The 21,674-nt window shown below is 43.3% G+C and overlaps 1 protein-coding gene across 1 annotated transcript in view; it reads right to left on the minus strand.

Annotated features, from left to right (window-relative positions):
* The window catches only part of LOC134445389 (lysyl oxidase homolog 4-like), a 34,501-nt gene that overhangs the window by 1,376 nt on the left and 11,451 nt on the right, over positions 1-21,674 (minus strand). The window contains exons 5-13 of the mRNA XM_063194476.1: positions 17,854-17,892; positions 17,166-17,376; positions 16,218-16,398; positions 12,507-12,661; positions 11,654-11,824; positions 9,830-9,983; positions 7,366-7,609; positions 4,925-5,040; positions 4,088-4,224 (exon numbers count right to left, since the gene is read on the minus strand). Of these exons, the coding sequence (XP_063050546.1) occupies positions 4,088-4,224; positions 4,925-5,040; positions 7,366-7,609; positions 9,830-9,983; positions 11,654-11,824; positions 12,507-12,661; positions 16,218-16,398; positions 17,166-17,376; positions 17,854-17,892 (1,408 nt within the window). The remainder of the gene's footprint in view (positions 1-4,087; positions 4,225-4,924; positions 5,041-7,365; positions 7,610-9,829; positions 9,984-11,653; positions 11,825-12,506; positions 12,662-16,217; positions 16,399-17,165; positions 17,377-17,853; positions 17,893-21,674) is intronic.

Below are 21,674 nucleotides of genomic sequence, written 5' to 3' on the forward strand. Positions count from 1 at the left end.
GCCAATGTAATAGGTTGCTATGGGCACCTAACATGACCAGGTTCCGGTCTGCCTAAAGGGGCGTGTCCTAATACTCCTAGCATTGAATAGAACAGTCCTTAGGTCTGCCTAGGTCTGCCTAAAGGGGGATTTCCCCCCCTCCCCCTTGCAATAATAGAACCCGGAAACTAGAGATGCACCGGATCCTGATTTTTAGGATCCTGCCGGATACCGGATCCACTGCTTAAGATCCTGCCGGATCCGGAACCGGATACCAGATCCCACGAAGGGGTTGAAACACATAGCCTACTCACACACGTGGGCCCTTTTTATCACGTTGGCTCAAACTATTTTGACTTAAAAGCCTCGGCTACCGGATCCTGGATCCTGGAACCGGATCCGGATAGTCTGAAAAAACCCTATTATCCTGCCGGATCCGGATCTTGGATCTTGTACATCTCTACCGGAAACAATGGGCCAATGGAACCTCTCTCTCTCTACTCTCTCTGACGCTACAGCACCCACTGCGTTCAGTTTTCTTTTACATTTTTGAATCAGGGACCGTGTGATGCATCACACCAGAATACAGTATGTTACCGTGTGATGCATCACACCAGAATACAGTATGTTACCGTGTGATGCATCACACCAGAATACAGTATGTTACCGTGTGATGCATCACACCAGAATACAGTATGTTACCGTGTGATGCATCACACCAGAATACAGTATGTTACCGTGTGATGCATCACACCAGAATACAGTATGTTACCGTATGATGCATCACACCAGAATACAGTATGTTACCGTGTGATGCATCACACCAGAATACAGTATGTTACCGTGTGATGCATCGCACCAGAGTACAGTATGTTACCGTGTGATGCATCACACCAGAATACAGTATGTTACCGTGTGATGCATCACACCAGAATACAGTATGTTACCGTGTGATGCATCACACCAGAATACAGTATGTTACCGTGTGATGCATCACACCAGAATACAGTATGTTACCGTGTGATGCATCACACCAGAATACAGTATGTTACCGTGTGATGCATCACACCAGAATACAGTATGTTACCGTGTGAATACAGTATGTTACCGTGTGATGCATCACACCAGAATACAGTATGTTACCGTGTGATGTCTCTACAGTATGAAATCTGCAATTACACTTTACTAGACACCGGCGTCATACACGAGTGTCATAATAGTGTCACAAGTTCACAACAGTGCCATGACACAGTCATAAACATTATGTCAATGTTAGGGTTGTCGCNACCAAGTGTCATGACACAGTCATAAACATTATGTCANTGTTAGGGTTGTCTCTACCATGACACAGTTATAAACATTATGTCAATGTTAGGGTTGTATCTACCATGTGTCATGACACAGTTATAATCATTATGTCAATGTTAGGGTTGTCTCTACCATGTGTCATGACACAGTTATAAACATTATGTCAATGTTAGGGTTGTCTCTACCATGACACAGTTATAAACATTATGTCAATGTTAGGGTTGTCTCTACCATGTGTCATGACACAGTTATAAACATTATGTCAATGTTAGGGTTGTCTCTACCATGTGTCATGACACAGTTATAAACATTATGTCAATGTTAGGGTTGTCTCTACCATGTGTCATGACACAGTTATAAACATTATGTCAATGTTAGGGTTGCCTCTACCATGTGTCATGACACAGTTATAAACATTAGGTCAATGTTAGGGTTGTCTTTACCTTGTGTCATGACACAGTCATAAACATTATGTCAATGTTAGGGTTGTCTTTACCATGACCCAGTTATAAACATTATGTCAATGTTAGGGTTGTCTCTACCATGTGTCATGACAGTTATAAACATTATGTCAATGTTAGGGTTGTCTCTACCATGACACAGTTATAAACATTATGTCAATGTTAGGGTTGTCTCTACCATGTGTCATGACACAGTTATAAACATTATGTCAATGTTATGGTTGTCTCTACCATGTGTCATGACACAGTTATAAACATTATGTCAATGTTAGGGTTGTCTCTACCATGTGTCATGACACAGTTATAATCATTATGTCAATGTTAGGGTTGTCTCTACCATGTGTCATGACACAGTTATAATCATTATGTCAATGTTAGGGTTGTCTCTACCATGTGTCATGACACAGTTATAAACATTATGTCAATGTTAGGGTTGTCTCTACCATGTGTCATGACACAGTTATAAACATTATGTCAATGTTAGGGTTGTCTCTACCATGACACAGTTATAAACATTATGTCAATGTTAGGGTTGTGTCTACCATGTGTCATGACACAGTTATAAACATTATGTCAATGTTAGGGTTGTATCTACCATGTGTCATGACACAGTTATAAACATCATGTCAATGTTAGGGTTGTCTCTACCATGTGTCATGACACAGTTATAAACATTATGTCAATGTTAGGGTTGTCTCTACCATGACACAGTTATAAACATTATGTCAATGTTAGGGTTGTATCTACCATGTGTCATGACACAGTTATAACCATTATGTCAATGTTAGGGTTGTCTCTACCATGTGTCATGACACAGTTATAACCATTATGTCAATGTTAGGGTTGTCTCTACCATGTGTCATGACACAGTTATAAACATTATGTCAATGTTAGGGTTGTCTCTACCATGTGTCATGACACAGTTATAAACATTATGTCAATGTTAGGGTTGTCTTTACCTTGTGTCATGACACAGTCATAAACATTATGTCAATGTTAGGGTTGTCTTTACCTTGTGTCATGACACAGTCATAAACATTATGTCANTGTTAGGGTTATCTCTACCATGTGTCATGACACAGTTATAAACATCATGTCAATGTTATGGTTGTCTCTACCATGACGGAATGTCACTCAATGGCAAGTCATAAATTGTTTATGATATTGACATAATGTTTTATGGTCATGAAAAGTTGACAGTGATAGGGTTGTCTTTACCATGACCTGAATGTTTATGACATTGACATAATGTTTTATGACATGTCTATGACTGTGTTACGACACTGTAATGACACTATTATGACACTATTATAATTATGTGTTGCCTATGACACCAGCGTCACATGAAGTGTTACCAAGTATATGGTATTTGGTTATTACTGGAAGGGTTAGGGTTACCAAGTATCTGGTATTTGGTTATTACTGGAAGGGTTAGGGTTACCAAGTATATTGTATTTGGTTATTACTGGAAGGGTTAGTGTTACCAAGTATATGGTATTTGGTTATTACTGGAAGGGTTAGTGTTACCAAGTATATGGTATTTGGTTATTACTGGAAGGGTTAGTGTTACCAAGTATATTGTATTTGGTTTTTACTGGAAGGGTTAGGGTTACCAAGTATATGGTATTTGGTTATTACTGGAAGGGTTAGTGTTACCAAGTATATGGTATTTGGTTATTACTGGAAGGGTTAGGGTTACCAAGTATATGGTATTTGGTTATTACTGGAAGGGTTAGGGTTACCAAGTATATGGTATTTGGTTATTACTGGAAGGGTTAGTGTTACCAAGTATCTGGTATTTGGTTATTACTGGAAGGGTTAGTGTTACCAAGTATATTGTATTTGGTTTTTACTGGAAGGGTTAGGGTTACCAAGTATATGGTATTTGGTTATTACTGGAAGGGTTAGTGTTACCAAGTATATGGTATTTGGTTATTACTGGAAGGGTTAGTGTTACCAAGTATATTGTATTTGGTTATTACTGGAAGGGTTAGTGTTACCAAGTATATTGTATTTGGTTATTACTGGAAGGGTTAGTGTTACCAAGTATATTGTATTTGGTTATTACTGGAAGGGTTAGTGTTACCAAGTATATGGTATTTGGTTATTACTGGAAGGGTTAGGGTTACCAAGTATATTGTATTTGGTTATTACTGGAAGGGTTAGGGTTACCAAGTATATGGTATTTGGTTATTACTGGAAGGGTTAGGGTTACCAAGTATATTGTATTTGGTTATTACTGGAAGGGTTAGGGTTACCAAGTATATTGTATTTGGTTATTACTGGAAGGGTTAGGGTTACCAAGTATCTGGTATTTGGTTATTACTGGAAGTCCAAACCTGCAGCACGTAGTCCCCAGGCCGGATGTCGGTGATGTCGACCCACTGGCAGTCGATGTCGTGGCGATACGTATCCCAGCAACCCACAGAGATGCCCTGCTCGCCCATGTTCCAGCAGGAGAAACGCTTGTGGAGACCTGCAGGCCAACAGGAGAGTAGAGTAGAGTATCATATATCTACCATAATACCAGAGCGTTAAGATAACATAACAACACAGAGATGCCCTGCTCATTAAGATAACACTGCAGGCCAACAGGAGAGTAGAGTAGAGTATCATATATCTACCATAATACCAGAGCGTTAAGATAACATAACAACACAGAGATGCCCTGCTCATTAAGATAACACGCAGTCCCCCCCATGTTCCAGCAGGAGAAGCGCTTGTGGAGACCTGGAGGCATGACAACATGACATGATATATACCATAATACCAGAATATTAAGATGACATAACAACATGGCATCGTACTAGATCATTAAAACAACATGTAGACTTGTGTACGCCTAGAGATGATTAACATAACAGAGCAGTAAGATAACACGCAGACTATATTTGAAAAACATCTTAGTCTATATGGGCGATTATGCAAATTGCAGTTCAAAAATATTATTCAAATGAAAGCCGGAAGCGTTGATGACGGGCCCTCACACCTACAGTGCAATGCAGCGGTATGCTGCCCATGCCCCATTTAAATTTAAATGTCTTATCTTAGTTAAAATTGCACATTGGGACAGGTCAAATTAAATTTCAATCTTCTGTGTTAATCCTGTTACATACATTGTTGACAATAAAGTACTTCAAACTTGAACTTTCAACTAATGTCTTTAAGAGGCAAACCTTCAGGGCAGTACGTGTCCTCCAAGCAGAAGCTGGCCTTGTGACCTTCAGCGACCTTCGTACCGTTCAAGGTCATCAGGTCATAGTGTGTAAACACCTCAATGCTGTGGTAATGCCTGGAAGACAAGATGATGCACATTGAGATTATTGTTGTTATTATTTTGTTACTCAAAATGGACCCAAAAGTGATTTGTAATTAGATTGTGTAGGCCAGAGGTGGGTAAGTGTCGATGCCAAATGATGTATAAGCATTTTGGAACATTTTAAGAAATGAATAATCTTTGCATCTCTGAACATTAATACTATCACCAAGTTCTGATTTTATATATCCCAGAGGGGCACTGACTAACAGACCTAGGCTGTGGTTGTGAAAGGGGACGTACAGAACAATTGTGTGGTAGGGCTGCACAATTATGAAAAAAATAATAATCACGATTATTTTGGTCAAAATCATAATCACGATTATTGATTTTTGCAGATTTTTTAAAAATTATAACAAGATGAAATATAACCAAGAATGAATTACATACGGGATGAGCAAAATAAAATGAATTGTAATAATTATGTAAAAGGCAATAGCATGAAACTTAGGTGGACAGATTTCTGGCCAGAAACACCAGCCTGTCAGTATGTTCTGGCTTCAAGGACGCTCTCAAAAGTAGGTCACTATTGCCACGATTAAATCACGATTAAAATCATGAGTTCGATTTCACTATTTTATCACGATTTTGATTATTTTTCGATTAATTGTGCAGCCCTATTGTGTGGCATGCACAACCCATGTAAGAGGGCCTTGGCTGGAATCTACCGATATACTTCCGATGGTAAAGTTTGGGGACGCCTGCTCTAAGCCACCACTCAATCCCATCCCAGAAGTCTCTAAGGTGCTGTTTCCACGTAGCAGGATATTTTTTTAGCAGGGTATTTTTTTCTCCTGTTGAGGTGTAAACGCAACATGTGGATAAAAAGAAATCCTCCATTGTAACAAATGCGTTTCAGTCCCCTAAACAGGATATTTTTTTCTCCTGCTTTTTATACCTGGATTTTAAATATCTGCTACGTGGAAACGGAAGGCCAAATCCAATGCAACACCAATGCAACCAGGAGAAAAATATCCACATATAACAATATCCATCTACGTGGAAACGGCACCTAAAAGCACAGAACATTCTCTTCACTGTCAGCCCTAAAATAGCACATTCCTTAACTGCAGGCCAGGAGGCCAAGAAACTCACCCAGGGGCGGAGCTATAGAGGGGGCAAGCAGGGCATTTGCCACTGGGCCCAGGGCCCTCCTGTATTGGTGGTGGGGGCCCCATTGTGAGCTTGGCAGGCCGCATGGGGGCCCTATAAGTGTTTTGCTCTGGGGCCCTGTGTGCAATTGTTCCATGACTGAATTCACCATATACTATAGCCTAAGTAGACAATGAACGGTTGCACAGGGTCAGAGAGCACCATATACTCAAGTCTAACACAGTTTACTGTTAAGGGGAACGGAAGTGGCTTTTCCGAGTCATACAGCATCATATTCACACATTTTCCACTGATGTCACTCTGTGGAACATTGCCAACTACCATCATCACCTGCAACTCACAGTAACGTCCTGGTACGGCTTCGTCACAAATACAAGCAAAAACATACTGAAAAGGCTGGGCAAGCAAGGACGCTAATAGGCATTGATCAGAGAGAGCTAAAGGATCTGTATATCCAGGCAGTGGAAAGGAAGACCAACTCCACCCCCACCCACTCCGTCTTGTTTTGAGCTGCTCCCCTCTGGCAGAGGGTAGAGAGTGCCTTTGGCCCCGGAAAGCAATATAACGGTACAATTCTCCATCCCCCCTTAATTTCTCAAATTACTCATTGGGCACCCAAATCTTTGCTTACCACTGTATTTGAATATGATGAAGGTACGATGCTTTATATCACACATTTAAATAATAGTTATCAAGAGGGTGACTGATCACTGTGATGACCTATAAAAAACAGCAAGGCGGGTCGGGAGTTGAACTGGCAACCTTTGGGATGCAAGTCTGACGCCCTAACCGCTTACCCAAGACTAGCAGAAAGACTACACGTCTAGGGGTGACTCTCTAAAACCACTAGCCACAGTGGTTGGTGAACGTCAAGTTTGGTCAAATATTTGGAGTAGGTCTATGCTAACCCATTGTGTCCTGGAGAGACATATACGCTGAATTCAGTTTCTTGAGATTTGAGCTGTTTTATTACAAATGTGGGTATGTTAGAGCTGAATGAACACACTCTAGTACAAAATTAAGGTTGTAGCTTTCAAATGCAACTTATCTCACGTTTATATGTGCTTTGGAGGCTGAGATATTTAGGTTTTAAAAGGAAGAGGGCATCTTCTCTCAAAAAGGGCTTAGGCTAAAATGGGTTAAGAAAGTTTTGAATGTAAACAAAATAAAGCGAGTCCTGTGTCTTACCTGTGGCACTGGTGCCATACCCAGGACTCCCGCGGGGCTCGAGGCCTGAAATCTGCGACTCCGAGATTCATGATGCGCGAGGAGAAACGTAGGAGGCGTCGGTGTCCGTAGGGCCAGTGCATGCGGGCGGCGGAGGAGGAGAGGCAGTTCTCCTCGTGGGCGCAGGTGAGGAGGTGAAGGGGGCGGTCCTCCAGGTACGCTGACTCCTGAACCAGCTGGGCGTCGATCACCAGGTCAGGAGCCGCTAGTGGAGGACAAACAAACAAACACACACACAAACAAACAAACAAACAAACACACACACTTGGCATCACCAGCTGAGGTCAGCTCTGATTTGCCATCACCAGCTGAGGTCAGCTCTGATTTGGCATCACCTGCTGAGTTCAGCACTGATTTGGCATCACCTGCTGAGGTCAGCACTGATTTGGCATCACCTGCTGAGGTCAGCACTGATTTGCCATCACCAGCTGAGGTCAGCTCTGATTTGGCATCACCTGCTGAGTTCAGCACTGATTTGCCATCACCAGCTGAGGTCAGCTCTGATTTGCCATCACCAGCTGAGGTCAGCTCTGATTTGGCATCACCTGCTGAGTTCAGCTCTTTTGGTAACAACTTGTAAGTGACGAGGGCGCCCTCTAGAGGTTCCAAAATATCATGAACATCTTCAGGAAATATGGTCTCTGGTTCTTCAGCCATTGCCTAGTACAGTGTTCCTCAAACTTTTTCAGGCCAAGGACCACTTTGCCTCCCCAGAAATGTTCAGGGACCACCTGTCAACTTAATCGACAGTTGACGGGTGCTAATTCGACACTGCTGATTTCGATGCAGATCACTTACTTTTAATTCACATTTACAAGCCTGTGTTGTTGTGGTGGAAATATGACAGCTATGCATGGCTTTGAAATAATGTCACAAATATAGCCTACTGCTAGCTTGTCTTAGAAAAGGGAAAAATCCCCTCGCGGACCACCTGAGCTCTGTTGCGGACCACCAGTGGTCCCCGGACCACACTTTGAGAATCACTGGCCTAGTATAATAGGTCTGACAACGCTTCTGCTCTGTAGGATACTGCAATGATGAAGACAGACTTTTATTGTGTAATATCTTTAAAGTCTTTTGTTATAGAGGGATTCAACAGTCTATTCTAGCTATTGACCAGTTAATTAAAAAAAAAATGTTTTGCCACAGTCAGTTTAAAATGGACTATTATGAATACATGTATACTTTCTACTTTCTCGTATCATGGACAATGTCTCAGAGTTGTTATTGAATGATACCTAGTTTTTACCAATATTTCTTTGTTGGGGAATGGTGTCTGTCAAGTTGACTTCTGTATTGCCAAACAAAGTCAGAACTATGCCAGGCAAGCTCAACATGTGTTTTATTGGGAATTTCACCTCTTTTGTACGATACATATTCAAATAATATGCTTTTATTCTGATACGACGTTGACATTTTCACCATCACACTCTCAGCATTCTCTCAAAATTGTTGAAATACTAAAGAAAACCATAGGAATGGCGTCATGTCATTTAGCCTCAAGTCACGAGCCCACATCAAACATTCCTCAAAATAGACAACACAATTCAACACAATCCACATTCTTTCAACAACGGAGGATACGCATTGTAACATATAAAGGGAGTGGTGGCAACAACATTTTAGTCGTCTTCTTCAAAACACACCTTTTGATGTAATGCACCTGGTTTTGTGATTAATAATGTAGCCTATTTAATGTTGTACGTGTGTGTATTGTGTGTTTTCTCTTGTGTTATTTTAAGGTGCACTGTGTACTATTTTTTTAGCAGCCTTTCTAGAATTCATGCTGCCCATTCACAAATGTTATCTTTTTAAATGAAAATGTCCCACCACCATCAAATTATTCAAGTATTCATTGTGATTGGTAAAATTGCACTTTTCATACATGAAAAGGTGGATCTCTTCCATGTCCGCCATTTTGAATTTCCAGAAATACAGTAGGCCTACCAACTCTGACCACCATCCTAGTGCAACTTCAAAGACTGTATGAGACCATGGTCGTAAATACCATTGAGGACACAGAGGTCATGTCCTCTGTATTTTTTTTTCAGTAATGTCAAATTGAAAATCGATATATGATAAACAATGATAAATTCAGTCTGTATATGCCACCCCCATTTATCCTCAAGGCAGTGATTAATGAAAACTAACATAAGAGTTTGACTGAAGTGTTTGAAGCATTCTAAATGTACAGCATGCAATACAGCACCCAATATTTGACCTCGGTATTTGAAAATGTCTGGTTACGGCTCTATGTGAAACTGCACTTACTGTCTGCGAAGGTGACTCTGGCAGCCTTGCCACTATTTTATGTTCATGTATTATGTTGTGTGTCTGTCTATTGGGCCCAGAGTCTGTAATAAAGTTGATATCCTTACTGTCTGCGCACTGTAATACTGTAATAAAGTTCATATAGACTGCTTACTGTCTGCGCAGGTGACTCCGGCTGCCTTGCCGCTGGGACAGTAGACGTTGCCGTTGCTGCGACAGTGTTGTAGAGAGAGCTCCGTGCCGATGCAGAGGGACCCGCTCAGGACGACCGCCTCAGCACCTGGGGTGCCCGACCAGTACCAGATCTCCTGCAAATACACACACACACATATAACACACACAGGCACAGGCACACGCACGCACGCACACACACACACACACACACACACACACACAAACAGGTACACACACGCACGCACGCCCACACACACAGGTACACGCACACACACGCGCACACACACACACACACACACACACACACACACACACACACACACACACACACACACACACACACACACACACACACACACACACACACACACACACACATACACACACACACACACATACACACACACGATCGGTGACTGAAACTGAAATATGGAGATTAAAAGACAAAATCAAGAAAAAAAACATAACTGCAGTAGTGCCCACAAGCTCTGACTCTCCCCATTGTGTGTTTTCCATTCTAATTCTTCATGGGCTATTTAGTGCCCTGAACTCCTGTGAAAATTAGCCCTTTTACGTGCAAAACGGAGAGCAGAGCAGACTGCTATTTAACATCCAACAGCCCAAACGCTGTGAGATTTATTTTTAAGTTTGTTTTCTCTCTCTCTCCAAATTCCTCCTCTTTTCTCTTTGGACCTCTTTAGCTTTTTCCTCAGCAGCAGCATGGTAATTATCCCTCTGCATGGGAAGAGACTCTGAGAAGAAAAACAAACTCAAACTCCGTTAGTCAGGACACGACACAAACACACACCAGAAGGACTGACTGAAAAAATACACAGCTCGAAAAAGACTAAAGAGAGGAAAAGCTAAATTATCCGCGATAACATCATGTGTATTTTTTTTTCCAGCTCCTGTTTCATTTTTGTTGTTGTAAGTTTCATGTCTCAGAGTCATCAATATCAATTCTATTTGACCGGTGTCCTTCACACTGGAATAAAAGCCCATGAGGAATCAAAACCCATTGGCAAGGCCAATCAGAGTTCTGACATTAAATGACAGGGAGGGGCAGCCAGTGTTACTGAGGTGTGACTGAGGTGTGAGTCGGCCTTTCTGGGGCTCGAACTCGCCCCCTACGACTCAAGTCTCCAGTTGGGGTATGGGAGGCACAGCACGAGACCGCTGAGCTAAAGGACCAGGCCGATAGCTCAGCGCCACTGATACTTGTATAACCGGGCGAATACACCGGCTGAGACAAGATTTAAGCGACAGAGAATCGGTTCTGTGCAGCAAGAGCAATACGAGTGACGAGGGTATGTCCTTTAAAAGCAGAACACAAGCATTCCAACATTCCCATTGGCTGTGGTCACTGACCTCTATACAGTCATTGGCTGTGGCGGCTTGTCGCCGAACCGCGTCATAGCTCATTTGCATAATATTCCCGGGGTTCAGCTACAAACTGTCGCTCTCCTCACGCAAATCCCCTCTAGTCTCCATAATCGCTTTTGGCGCGCGACTCAATACAAAGTCAATTATTTTCGTCGCTCGCCTCACTCTTGTTGCGCTAGGTGTATTCGTGCGGTAAGGCTTCTAAATGGAGGTTTACTGTACTAACGTTCCACGCCACACTGTGCTACAAATAGTTGGCCTCAGTTTCACCAGGCACGCACGCACACACACACACACACACACACACACACACACACACACACACACACACACACACACACACACACACACACACACACACACACACACACACACACACACACACACACACACACACACACACACACAGCAGTGTAATTACCTGATGTGCTCTGGAGGCAAATCCGAATCCCAGTTGTTTGCAGACCACCATGGCCTCCCGTATGCCCCAGTTCTCGCTGCACACGGCCCCCCACCTCTGCTGTCCTCCCCCCACATCCAGCAACACCTCCACACGACCCTCCCCAGCCTCACGGCCACCTGCCAACCTCACCTGGGGGACAAGACACAAGATTCACAAAGCTTTATTGTCTGATGTGTTGCCATATTTTTTTTTAAATGTCTGGGTGTCAGGTACAGTATAGCCCAAAGGTTTGGACACATCTTCTCATTCAATGCCTTTTCTTTATTTTCATGACTGTTTACAGTTAAACCGTCTTAAAGCATCAAGTTCTACAATTCTAGTGAGTTATTCAATGACTTTGTGTTCAATGAAGATTGACTTGAAAATAGACAAAAAAGCTTGTTAAAATGTGTCAGGCATCAGTTGTGCTGTGTTGACATCAGGTGGACTATCTGTTTTTGTTAAGCACATAATTCTACATATGGTCATGCACAGTTTTGATGCCCTCTGCGAGAATCTATACATAGGTTCACAGTGTTTGTAAACACGATGTTGTGAGGAGGGGCAAGACACTGGCAGCCAACCACGTGAGCTAATATTTTTGACCGACAGCTGTTTCCAATAATCAGAGGTTAAGTTGTGTGCAGCTAGTTTAGCGCAGTCAGGAGAAAATGAAAATTCAGAACCCATTCATAATCTGGGCTGTAAATAGCCACACAAATGAATCAAATGCATTGGATGAGAAGGTGTGTCCAAATATTTTGTCCTATACTGTAGTTTCGGATGCATGCACACTGTATGTACGTTTGCAGAGAGAAGGAATGATCCCTACTGTTGAGTCTAAGCCCATGGCGGGGACATGGCAGCGAACGGAGACGTCCTCGGTGTGCTTGCAGCTCCGTAGCGGCACCTCGCGGTATCCACACTGTTTAATGGAGGATTCCCTACCGCTGCACTGGACCATATTCATGTGAATAGGACCCGTACCTGCAACAACATTTACGTGACCTTGCATTACATTGCACATAGCTGATGCTTTCATTTATTCAAAGCGACTAACAGTTAATTTACAGGGTTACAGTCCTTGGAGCAATGTGGGGTTAGGTGCCTTGCTCAAGGGCACTTCAGCCATGACTGGAGGTGTAGGGAAAGGTAAGGGTGGGATTCTAACCTGCAACCCTCTGATTGAAAGACCAACTCTCTAACCACTAGGCCACGGCAGCCCACGTCATCATGGCATTATGGTGTTGTGTTGGCAGAGGTGGAAAGAGTACTAAAATATTGTACTCAAGTACAAGTACTGTTACTCTGTTGAAAATGTACTCAAGTACGAGTAAATTTACCAGTCAAAAAATCTACTCAAGTAAAAGTAAAAAATAAATAATTTAAAATTTACTTTGAGTAAAAGTAAAAAGTTATTTTTTAACAATCAGCATTTTCTGCCTCTAGAAGTGCAAGGGGTGCACTGGGTTAGAGGAGGAACACCTAATGTTGATCTCCTCTGAGTTAAGTGAATCTTCATAGTCAGCCTCCATGTCAGCCATCATCGTTTGAGTGAGAGACAGGTCGCACGCGCCAACTCTTTATAAACTAGGCTAGAATTCCAGAGGGTTTTTTTTTGTTTTTACTCAGTAACGCTTGTGCTGTAAAATGTACCGAAGTACATTACTCGAAAGAAAATGTACTCAAGTAAAAGTAAAATTAAAAATGTTAAAAAGTAGTTTAAAAAGTACAAGTACACAAAAAAGCTACTCAATTACAGTAACGCGAGTAAAGTAATTAGTTACTTTCCACCTCTGTGTATTGGACCATGTTCATGTGGATAGGACCCGTACCTGAAACAACACCAGGACATTACAGTGTTATACTGTATACTAAACCAACATCATGGCATTACAGTGTAATACTGTAAACAACATCGTGCCATTACAGTGTAATACTGTTTACCTGAAACAACATCATGACATTACAGTGTTATGGGTGCGCTCAGGTAAATTGGGCAGGATAAGCATTGGGTGTCTCATTTCTTTTAATTCTACAGACCAACCACCACAAATGTGCTGAGAGTGTTGCAACATCACTGCTCTATCTGTTTAGCGTCATTTGAGTAGCATAACACTTTGTTGATGGGCAGGGGGAACCCTCATATGGAGAGTGACAGAAGAAAGTACACTTTAAGTCTTGCCAAAATAAGAAATCGTCTACATAAAATAAGAATGATACTGTTTTCAGATGTGATAAAAATTGGAAAAAGGGATATGTTATTTGTTTGAATATGTGCCTTTAATCTGGAAAAACATGGTTGTGGCAACATTGTGATGTTTAAATACCTAAAAATGTAAAAAAAAAAAAAAAAAAACATCGGCCCATTTTGGCTGAACATGTTAAAACAACATCATGGCATTATGGTGTTATACATGTTAAACAACATCATGGCATTATGGTGTTACATGTTTTTAATGGGCAGAGCAAGCATGTGCAACAAATCACACACACACACACACACACACACACACACACACACACACACACACACACACACACACACACACACACACACACACACACACACACACACACACACACACACACACACACACACACACACAGCCATTTTAGTGATTCCTAATGAACAGGTGGAGCTATAAATGCTAAAATGGCTATAAATGCCACTAAGTGCCCCGTCATCAGGAGAGGAGAGAGAGAGTGAATCAGAATAATCCCAAATGATGAGGTGCGGATCTGAATAATCCCAAATGATGAGGTGCGGATCTGAATAATCCCAAATGATGAGGTGCGGATCTGAATAATCCCAAATGATGAGGTGCGGAGTGGAAGGTTTCTGTTTTAGGCTCTTTTGAGCATCACAGCTGCAGTTTAAACAGCATTGTGGATTTACCATCTGTAATTATCCTGGTAGCTACGGAAACACACCACCACCCGCTCAGCTGACAGCTAGGTCTGCGTTCCAATATGCGACCTTGCGTCCACCACAAGCAGCTCAGCTGACAGTTAGCGTAGGTGGCTTTCTAACATGCTAACTGCTAACATGCTAACTGATGGCCTCTTATATGACGTCGTTACAAATCCTGTTTGTACCTTTATTTTTCTCTTTTCGTAGTGTGTTCCATTCCACAGCACAGGTAAACAAAATTCACTTGAAAGTCTACACACAGGGAGCAATCTGTCACATCTCATTAGTCGATCACAATTAAGTTGATGATCTGGTGTTAGGTAATGACTTACATTGTTAAAAAAAAAAATTACAGCTTTTTACTAGCCTGTTAAGATCAGATATATTTCTTCAGATCTATTTCTTTCTACTGAGCTAGTAATCCACAACGTGAAACTTTCCGAGAATGTCAGCATGACTAATCTTAACAGGGCCGCTCACAGCTTTAGCCGGGCCGGGGACAATACCATCTGGGAGGCCCCCAAACTCAATACATGCAACGTAATGAGGACCCAACTCTGGGCCCCCCCCCTCTCTTCCTGGGCCCGGGACAACTGCTCCGTTTGCAGCAGCACAACACACACACACACACACACACACACCTCCCTGGTCGACTTCCCTGAATCTTGACCATTTCCTGCTGGGCAGAAGTAAAGTAGTACCTTGGCCATGTGGTGTGTGTGTGTGTGTGTGTGTGTGTGTGTGTGTGTGTGTGTGTGTGTGTGTGTGTGTGTGTGTGTGTGTGTGTGTGTGTGTGTGTGTGTGTGTGTGTGTGTGTGTGTGTGTGTGTGTAGTACCTTGGCCATGTGGTGTGTGTGTGTGTGTGCGTGTGTGTGTGTGTGTGTGTGTGTGTGTGTGTGTGTGTGTGTGTGTGTGTGTGTGTGTGTGTGTGTGTGTGTGTGTGTCTGTGTGTGTGTGTGTGTGTGTGTGTGTGTGTGTGTGTGTGTGTGTGTGTGTGTGTGTGTGTGTGTGTGTGTGTGTGTGTGTAGTATCTTGGCCATGTGGCCTCGTCTCAAGGCCTCTTTGGCGATCACACGTGACCTGAGGAAGGCAGACAGCCCGAAACTTTGTCACACTAAAACCTGTTCTGTGCAACTCGGGACTAAACCCTGTTCTCCTCAACTCGGGACTAAACCCTGTTCTCCTCAACTCGGGACTAAACCCTGTTCTCCTCAACTCGGGACTAAACCCTGTTCTCCTCAACTCAGGAGTGTGCGGCACAGTGTGTGTGTATTGTGTGTGTGTAGTAGGTTACCTTGTCCCATGTGCGCTCCTCTCATGGCTATGTACCTGTATTGTGTGTGTGTGTGTGTGTGTGTGTGTGTGTGTGTGTGTGTGTGTGTGTGTGTGTGTGTGTGTGTGTGTGTGTGTGTGTGTGTTAGTGTGTGTGTGTGTGTGTGTGTGCGTGTGTTAGTGTGTGTTAGTGTGTGTGTGTGTGTGTGTGCGTGTGTGTATGTGTGTGTGTGTGTGTGTGTGTGTGTGTGTGTGTGTGTGTGTGTGTGTGTGTGTGTGTGTGTGTGTGTGTGTGTGTGTGTGTGTTAGGGTGCTACCTTGTCCCATGTGGTGTGTGTGTATATGTGTGTGTGTTACCTTGTCCCATGTGCGCCCCCCGCAGGGCTTCCTTGGCGCTGCCGTACCCCAGCTCTCTGCACACCACGCTGGCAGCCCTGTTGTCCCACACGTGGTCACACACCGTCCCCCACTTCCCCTCCCGCAGCACCTCCACACGCCCCTCCCCCACACGAGGCCCCGCCTTCAGCCGCACCTCCGGCTGCAAACAGGAAATGGACATTTCATGAGTTTGTAGTCGTTTTGGTCTTATTTGGTGATACCATGTGGGGAATTCAGGTAAATTGGTCTTATTTGGTGATACCATATGGGGAATTCAGGTAAATTGGGCGACTTTTTAGATGCGTCCGTCCGTCGGTCGGTTGGTGTTTCCGTCCGAAACGCTTTTTCAATTGTTATTGTGCCTCCTGTCCCTCCTGCGGCAGTGCATTGTGGGACTTGTTTGCATGTAAGCGAATGGCCCAAAGTGGCCCAAAGTGGCCCAATTTACTAGCCTGGGAGTACCCATGCTGCCTTGCGCATTCTTTTCGAATTGCTGGACACTTGTGATTTTGGCTGCCGTTTGCCGGCAGACAACCAATTTACCTGAATTCAACCCGGCACATCGTAATATATTTTTGCTTGCAAAGAGTGTTAAATATACATTTACTTGTAGTAGAAATTCTTGAAAATACTTGAATTACGGATATATAATGAAGACCTTTCATTCAGCATTACACCACAGTAATGTTCACAATGGGCCTTTCCCCTTCACCTCTTCAGTGAAGTATGTGGTGTGGTGCACTGGAAACTAAAACATGTATTTGCTTTTATTCAACAATTGAGATTGTCAAATAAAATCAATCAATCAATCAATCCATCCATCCATCCATCCATCCATCCATCCATCCATCCATCCATCCATCCATCCATCCATCCATCCATCCATCCATCCATCCATCCATCCATCCATCCATCAATCAATCTCACCTTTGCAGCAGGTCTTGGTACGGTCCGTCCTGCAGCCTGGGCGAACTGGTGCCCGGGTACACAGCGTGCGACGGCGGGCATGCCCCCAGCACAGGGCACGTCGCTATGGGGCAGAGACAGCTGCGTACGACACTCGGCCACCGTCGGCTCCGTGCCCTCACACCGCACCTCCTCCACCCAGAAGCCCTTCTTGGTCACCATGGAGCTCAACCTACACAAGCAGGGACACACAGGAGCTTTACTCAACATACACAAGACCGACACAAACGTTTTAGATTCAAGATTTCACATCACATTATACAGTAGGTGTATAAGAGAGTAAAATTCTTTGTGTTTTGTCTCCTCAAAGAGAGAGAGAGAGAGAGAGAGAGAGAGAGAGAGAGAGAGAGAGAAAGAAAGAAAGAGAGAGAGAGAGAGAGAGAGAGAGAGAGAGAGAGAGAGAGAGAGAGAGAGAGAGAGAGCAGCAGGACCAAAGATGCCTTGGCTTTCCTCAGCATGTGCTGAACAATCTATAACACTGGTGTTAGAGATGTATTTGTCTACATAGAAATACTAAAAGTAAAAAACATGCCGTGAATTTAGAGTGTACACCCAGGCAGAGGTTAACGTTCTGTATTTCTCAATGGTATGTAGTAATAGACTATAAAATAATTACCAAATGACAATGAAACATGAAGCCATACTGTACCTGGTGGAGGGGTCTGCCACTTTGCTGTCCCAGTGTTTCCTGTGATGGAAAAGACCCAAAGAAGACACAAGTTTAAGAACCCTGAAATACAGCACCATACTTACACAGCCTACATCAGGTGTCACCATTCTTACACAGCCTACATGTGCCATGTAATGTAGAGTTATGTACGGTAACATAATCGCGACAAAATCAATTTATCAAAGATGATTCCTGTGTGATTTTCCACATTTCAGTGTCCACAGTGCTGTCCAGTAAAGGGTGCCAATACCAGTGGCACTACAAACTTAACTCTTTTTCCTCTCATAGTTTATTTCTTAATGTTGTTGATCATTTGCTACTTTGTATAAGCCACAAGCTATCTATAGTAAAATCTTGCTTGACCTTATTATTCATTTGTTATCATTTGTTGTCTGGAGATATTTCCCATTATGGACTTAAACTTCAAGGCTGCCAATACTGCTGGGTGGGGCTGTATATTAGAAAACACACACACGCACACACGCGCACACACGCATACACACACACGCACATACACACACACCACACACACACACACGCACACGCACACGCACACGCACACGCACACGCAAACACGCACACACATGCACACGCACAGAAGCATGCACGCACGCAGACACATACACACGCAGGCACGTGCACGCACACACACACACACACACGCAAACACACATATACATACGCACACACGCACACACGCACACGCACGCACACACACCTACTGTAGACCTACTCAAAAGCTTACGCCGTAGTGTGAAGGCTATTTCTATACAAATAAATATACACTGTCGTCTGTTGGCAGCTGGTATGTAAACATAATCAGGAAGTGTTGCCGAGGGAAAATAAACGGACGTAATGCGGTCTTAATAGAAGGATCTGTCTGCCAATTTATGTGGAAATGTGACATGCGCCATTTGGTAACATTATGACCAAATTTAAAGGACCAGTTCAGCCAATTTCAACATGCTGTTGTATTGCTCACGCTACCCTTGACTTGTCAGTACCCGGTGACGCTGCAGTTTTTGGCTCAGCCCTTTCCGAGATCTGAGCTATTCTTATGGGGGCATATTTTGTTTACATTAAAAACTTTCTTAACATAGGCATTGAGCATTACCACTGCATGTTGAAATTGGCAGAACTTCTCCTTTAAATTCAACTTTTGACTCAAACTTAAGGTGCAGCAATGGCAGCAACTGCACTGGTGGTGCAAAGGCAAACCTCACTGACACTCACTCCTGTTTCTTTCTTTATGTCTTTTTTCAAAGATTTTTGTTTTTGTCTTTTTCGTTTTCTTGTCTCTGCCCCCTGTAGAGACCACACGCTTGGTGATCAATGGTCACAAACAGACAAACAGACAGACAAACAAACAAACAAACAAACAATGCTAAATCTGCAGCACAGTTGCCAGACAAAGACTGAAAAAAAAGTTTCTTCACATAAAAGAAGCTCAAAAACTGAACAGAAGACATTGCCAAACGATAATACCATCTGCCCTGCCTCAGTCTGGTCTGGAGTCCGGACGACAGTTTAAACAAATCAAATCTATATATAACCGCCTGCCTGCCTGCCTGCCTATGCACCCCACTGCCACTTGTGAATGGAGCACAAGAGCAAGTCACCAGTGAAGTTAGCCAACCACAGACCAGAAGACTTTATAGGCTCCCCAGAGCAGGTCAGGAGCCGACCCAATAGCCTGCTGTTACAAATACAGCAGCCGACCCAATAGCTACTGTTACAAATACAGGAGCCGACCCAATAGCTACTGTTACAAATACAGCAGCCAACAGCCGACCCAATAGCTACTGTTACAAATACAGCAGCCAACAGCCGACCCAATAGCTACTGTTACACATACAGGAGCCGACCCAATAGCTACTGTTACAAATACAGGAGCCGACAGCCGACCCAATAGCTACTGTTACACATACAGGAGCCGACCCAATAGCTACTGTTACACATACAGGAGCCGACCCAATAGCTACTGTTACACATACAGGAGCCGACAGCCGACCCAATAGCTACTGTTACAAATACAGGAGCCGACCCAATAGCTACTGTTACAAATACAGGAGCCGACCCAATAGCTACTGTTACACATACAGGAGCCGACAGCCGACCCAATAGCTACTGTTACACATACAGCAGCCAACAGCCGACCCAATAGCTACTGTTACACATACAGGAGCCGACCCAATAGCTACTGTAACAAATACAGGACAAGCAGAATAGAGAGTGGCTAGATAGAGGCTGTTGGGGAAGCTGAATTGACCTAAATATTCTGTCATTGTAGCATTATAGAATAAAACACCTTACTAATGTGAAACAAGGACAGAGACTGAAGCATAAAGCACCTTACTAATGCGAAACAAGGACAGAGACTGAAGCATAAAGCACCTTACGAAACAAGGAGAGGGACTCTGGACAGGACACTGGATCCAGAGAAGATCCAGCCCTAGCCTGTAATTCATGTGATTTAATTTCCGCTTACATAAGCTCGGCCGTTACCCTCCTCTCTAACTACTGCCACTTAGGCACGGCCTAGAAGTCATCTAACTACTGCCACTTAGTAGGCACTAGAAGTCATCTACCTACTGCCACTTAGTAGGCACTAGAAGTCATCTACCTACTGCCACTTAGTAGGCACTAGAAGTCATCTACCTACTGCCACTTAGTAGGCACTAGAAGTCATCTACCTACTGCCACTTAGTAGGCACGGCCTACGTGTCGTGGTCAGCACATGAGTTGGCAACCAGAGTTTAGGAAGTCGGTTGGTGATATGATTCACGTAGATTCAAATAATTCTAGGCAGCGGCAGTCTTTTTTTGCTAGACAGAACCACTACTTGACAAGCACAGATGACAATTTACTTTCTGTGTTTGACGCTCACTACCTGGAACTTTTTTGGAACTATGTCAATGGCGTTCTGTGTGTAAAATGCTCCATCAGCCGCCATTGTTGTGTTAGTTAGTAGGTAGAAGAGCCATAGAATTGTGACTAGCCTGATTATCATCGACGTTCAAATCTCTTCAAGACTTGGTCTGACCAAGAGCATAATAATTAACATTTCCCAAACGGCATGGTTGACCTGACTCCCTTGGTTTGCCTATGGTTGTTTGCTTCCCGTATTTGCGGGAACTCAGAAAGTACTTGCATTGCTCTTGATCTGACTAGTTGCAACGCCGAAGGTGTTGCGTCACTAGGAGGGCGCGGCCTGGCTAGGTTGTGACAACCGGGGTACTCCAAAGTAGATTTGCCACTTCAACGTAGATTGAATAAGTTCCAGGGATCGACTTCCTTTCCGCAGACTAACTCAGAACTAACTACATAACAAGCCAAAATTAAGGAGAAACAAACTAGAACTACATTTCTGGGTAATTACCAACACATATGCACTAGCAATTTGATTATTAATTATGAATTATAATTATGAATTAATATTCATTACAATTCACTGACATTGTGTAAATCTGTAAAATAAGAGCCATTTCAGGATCTGGGCAGCTATAGCCTACAACACCCCGCTGTGGAGGCCAGAGCGGCAGAGCAGGAAGTGAGCACCATTGAGCAGGAAGTGAGCCCCATTGAGCAGGAAGTGAGCCCCATTGAGCAGGAAGTGAGCCCCATTGAGCAGGAAGTGAGCCCCATTGAGCACCAGGAGCCGTAAAGGAAAACTGGAACAGCGCGGTCAAGGGGATAAACTTAACTCTCCTGTTGGATGGTTCTGGAAGGTGGAACAGTTTTGATTTCACAACCAGCTGAATGTTATCTGAACCTTCTTTCCTTTGTCATTCACTTGCATA

This window comes from Engraulis encrasicolus, chromosome 1 (assembly GCF_034702125.1).
Source record: "Engraulis encrasicolus isolate BLACKSEA-1 chromosome 1, IST_EnEncr_1.0, whole genome shotgun sequence".
Taxonomy (NCBI): domain Eukaryota; kingdom Metazoa; phylum Chordata; class Actinopteri; order Clupeiformes; family Engraulidae; genus Engraulis; species Engraulis encrasicolus.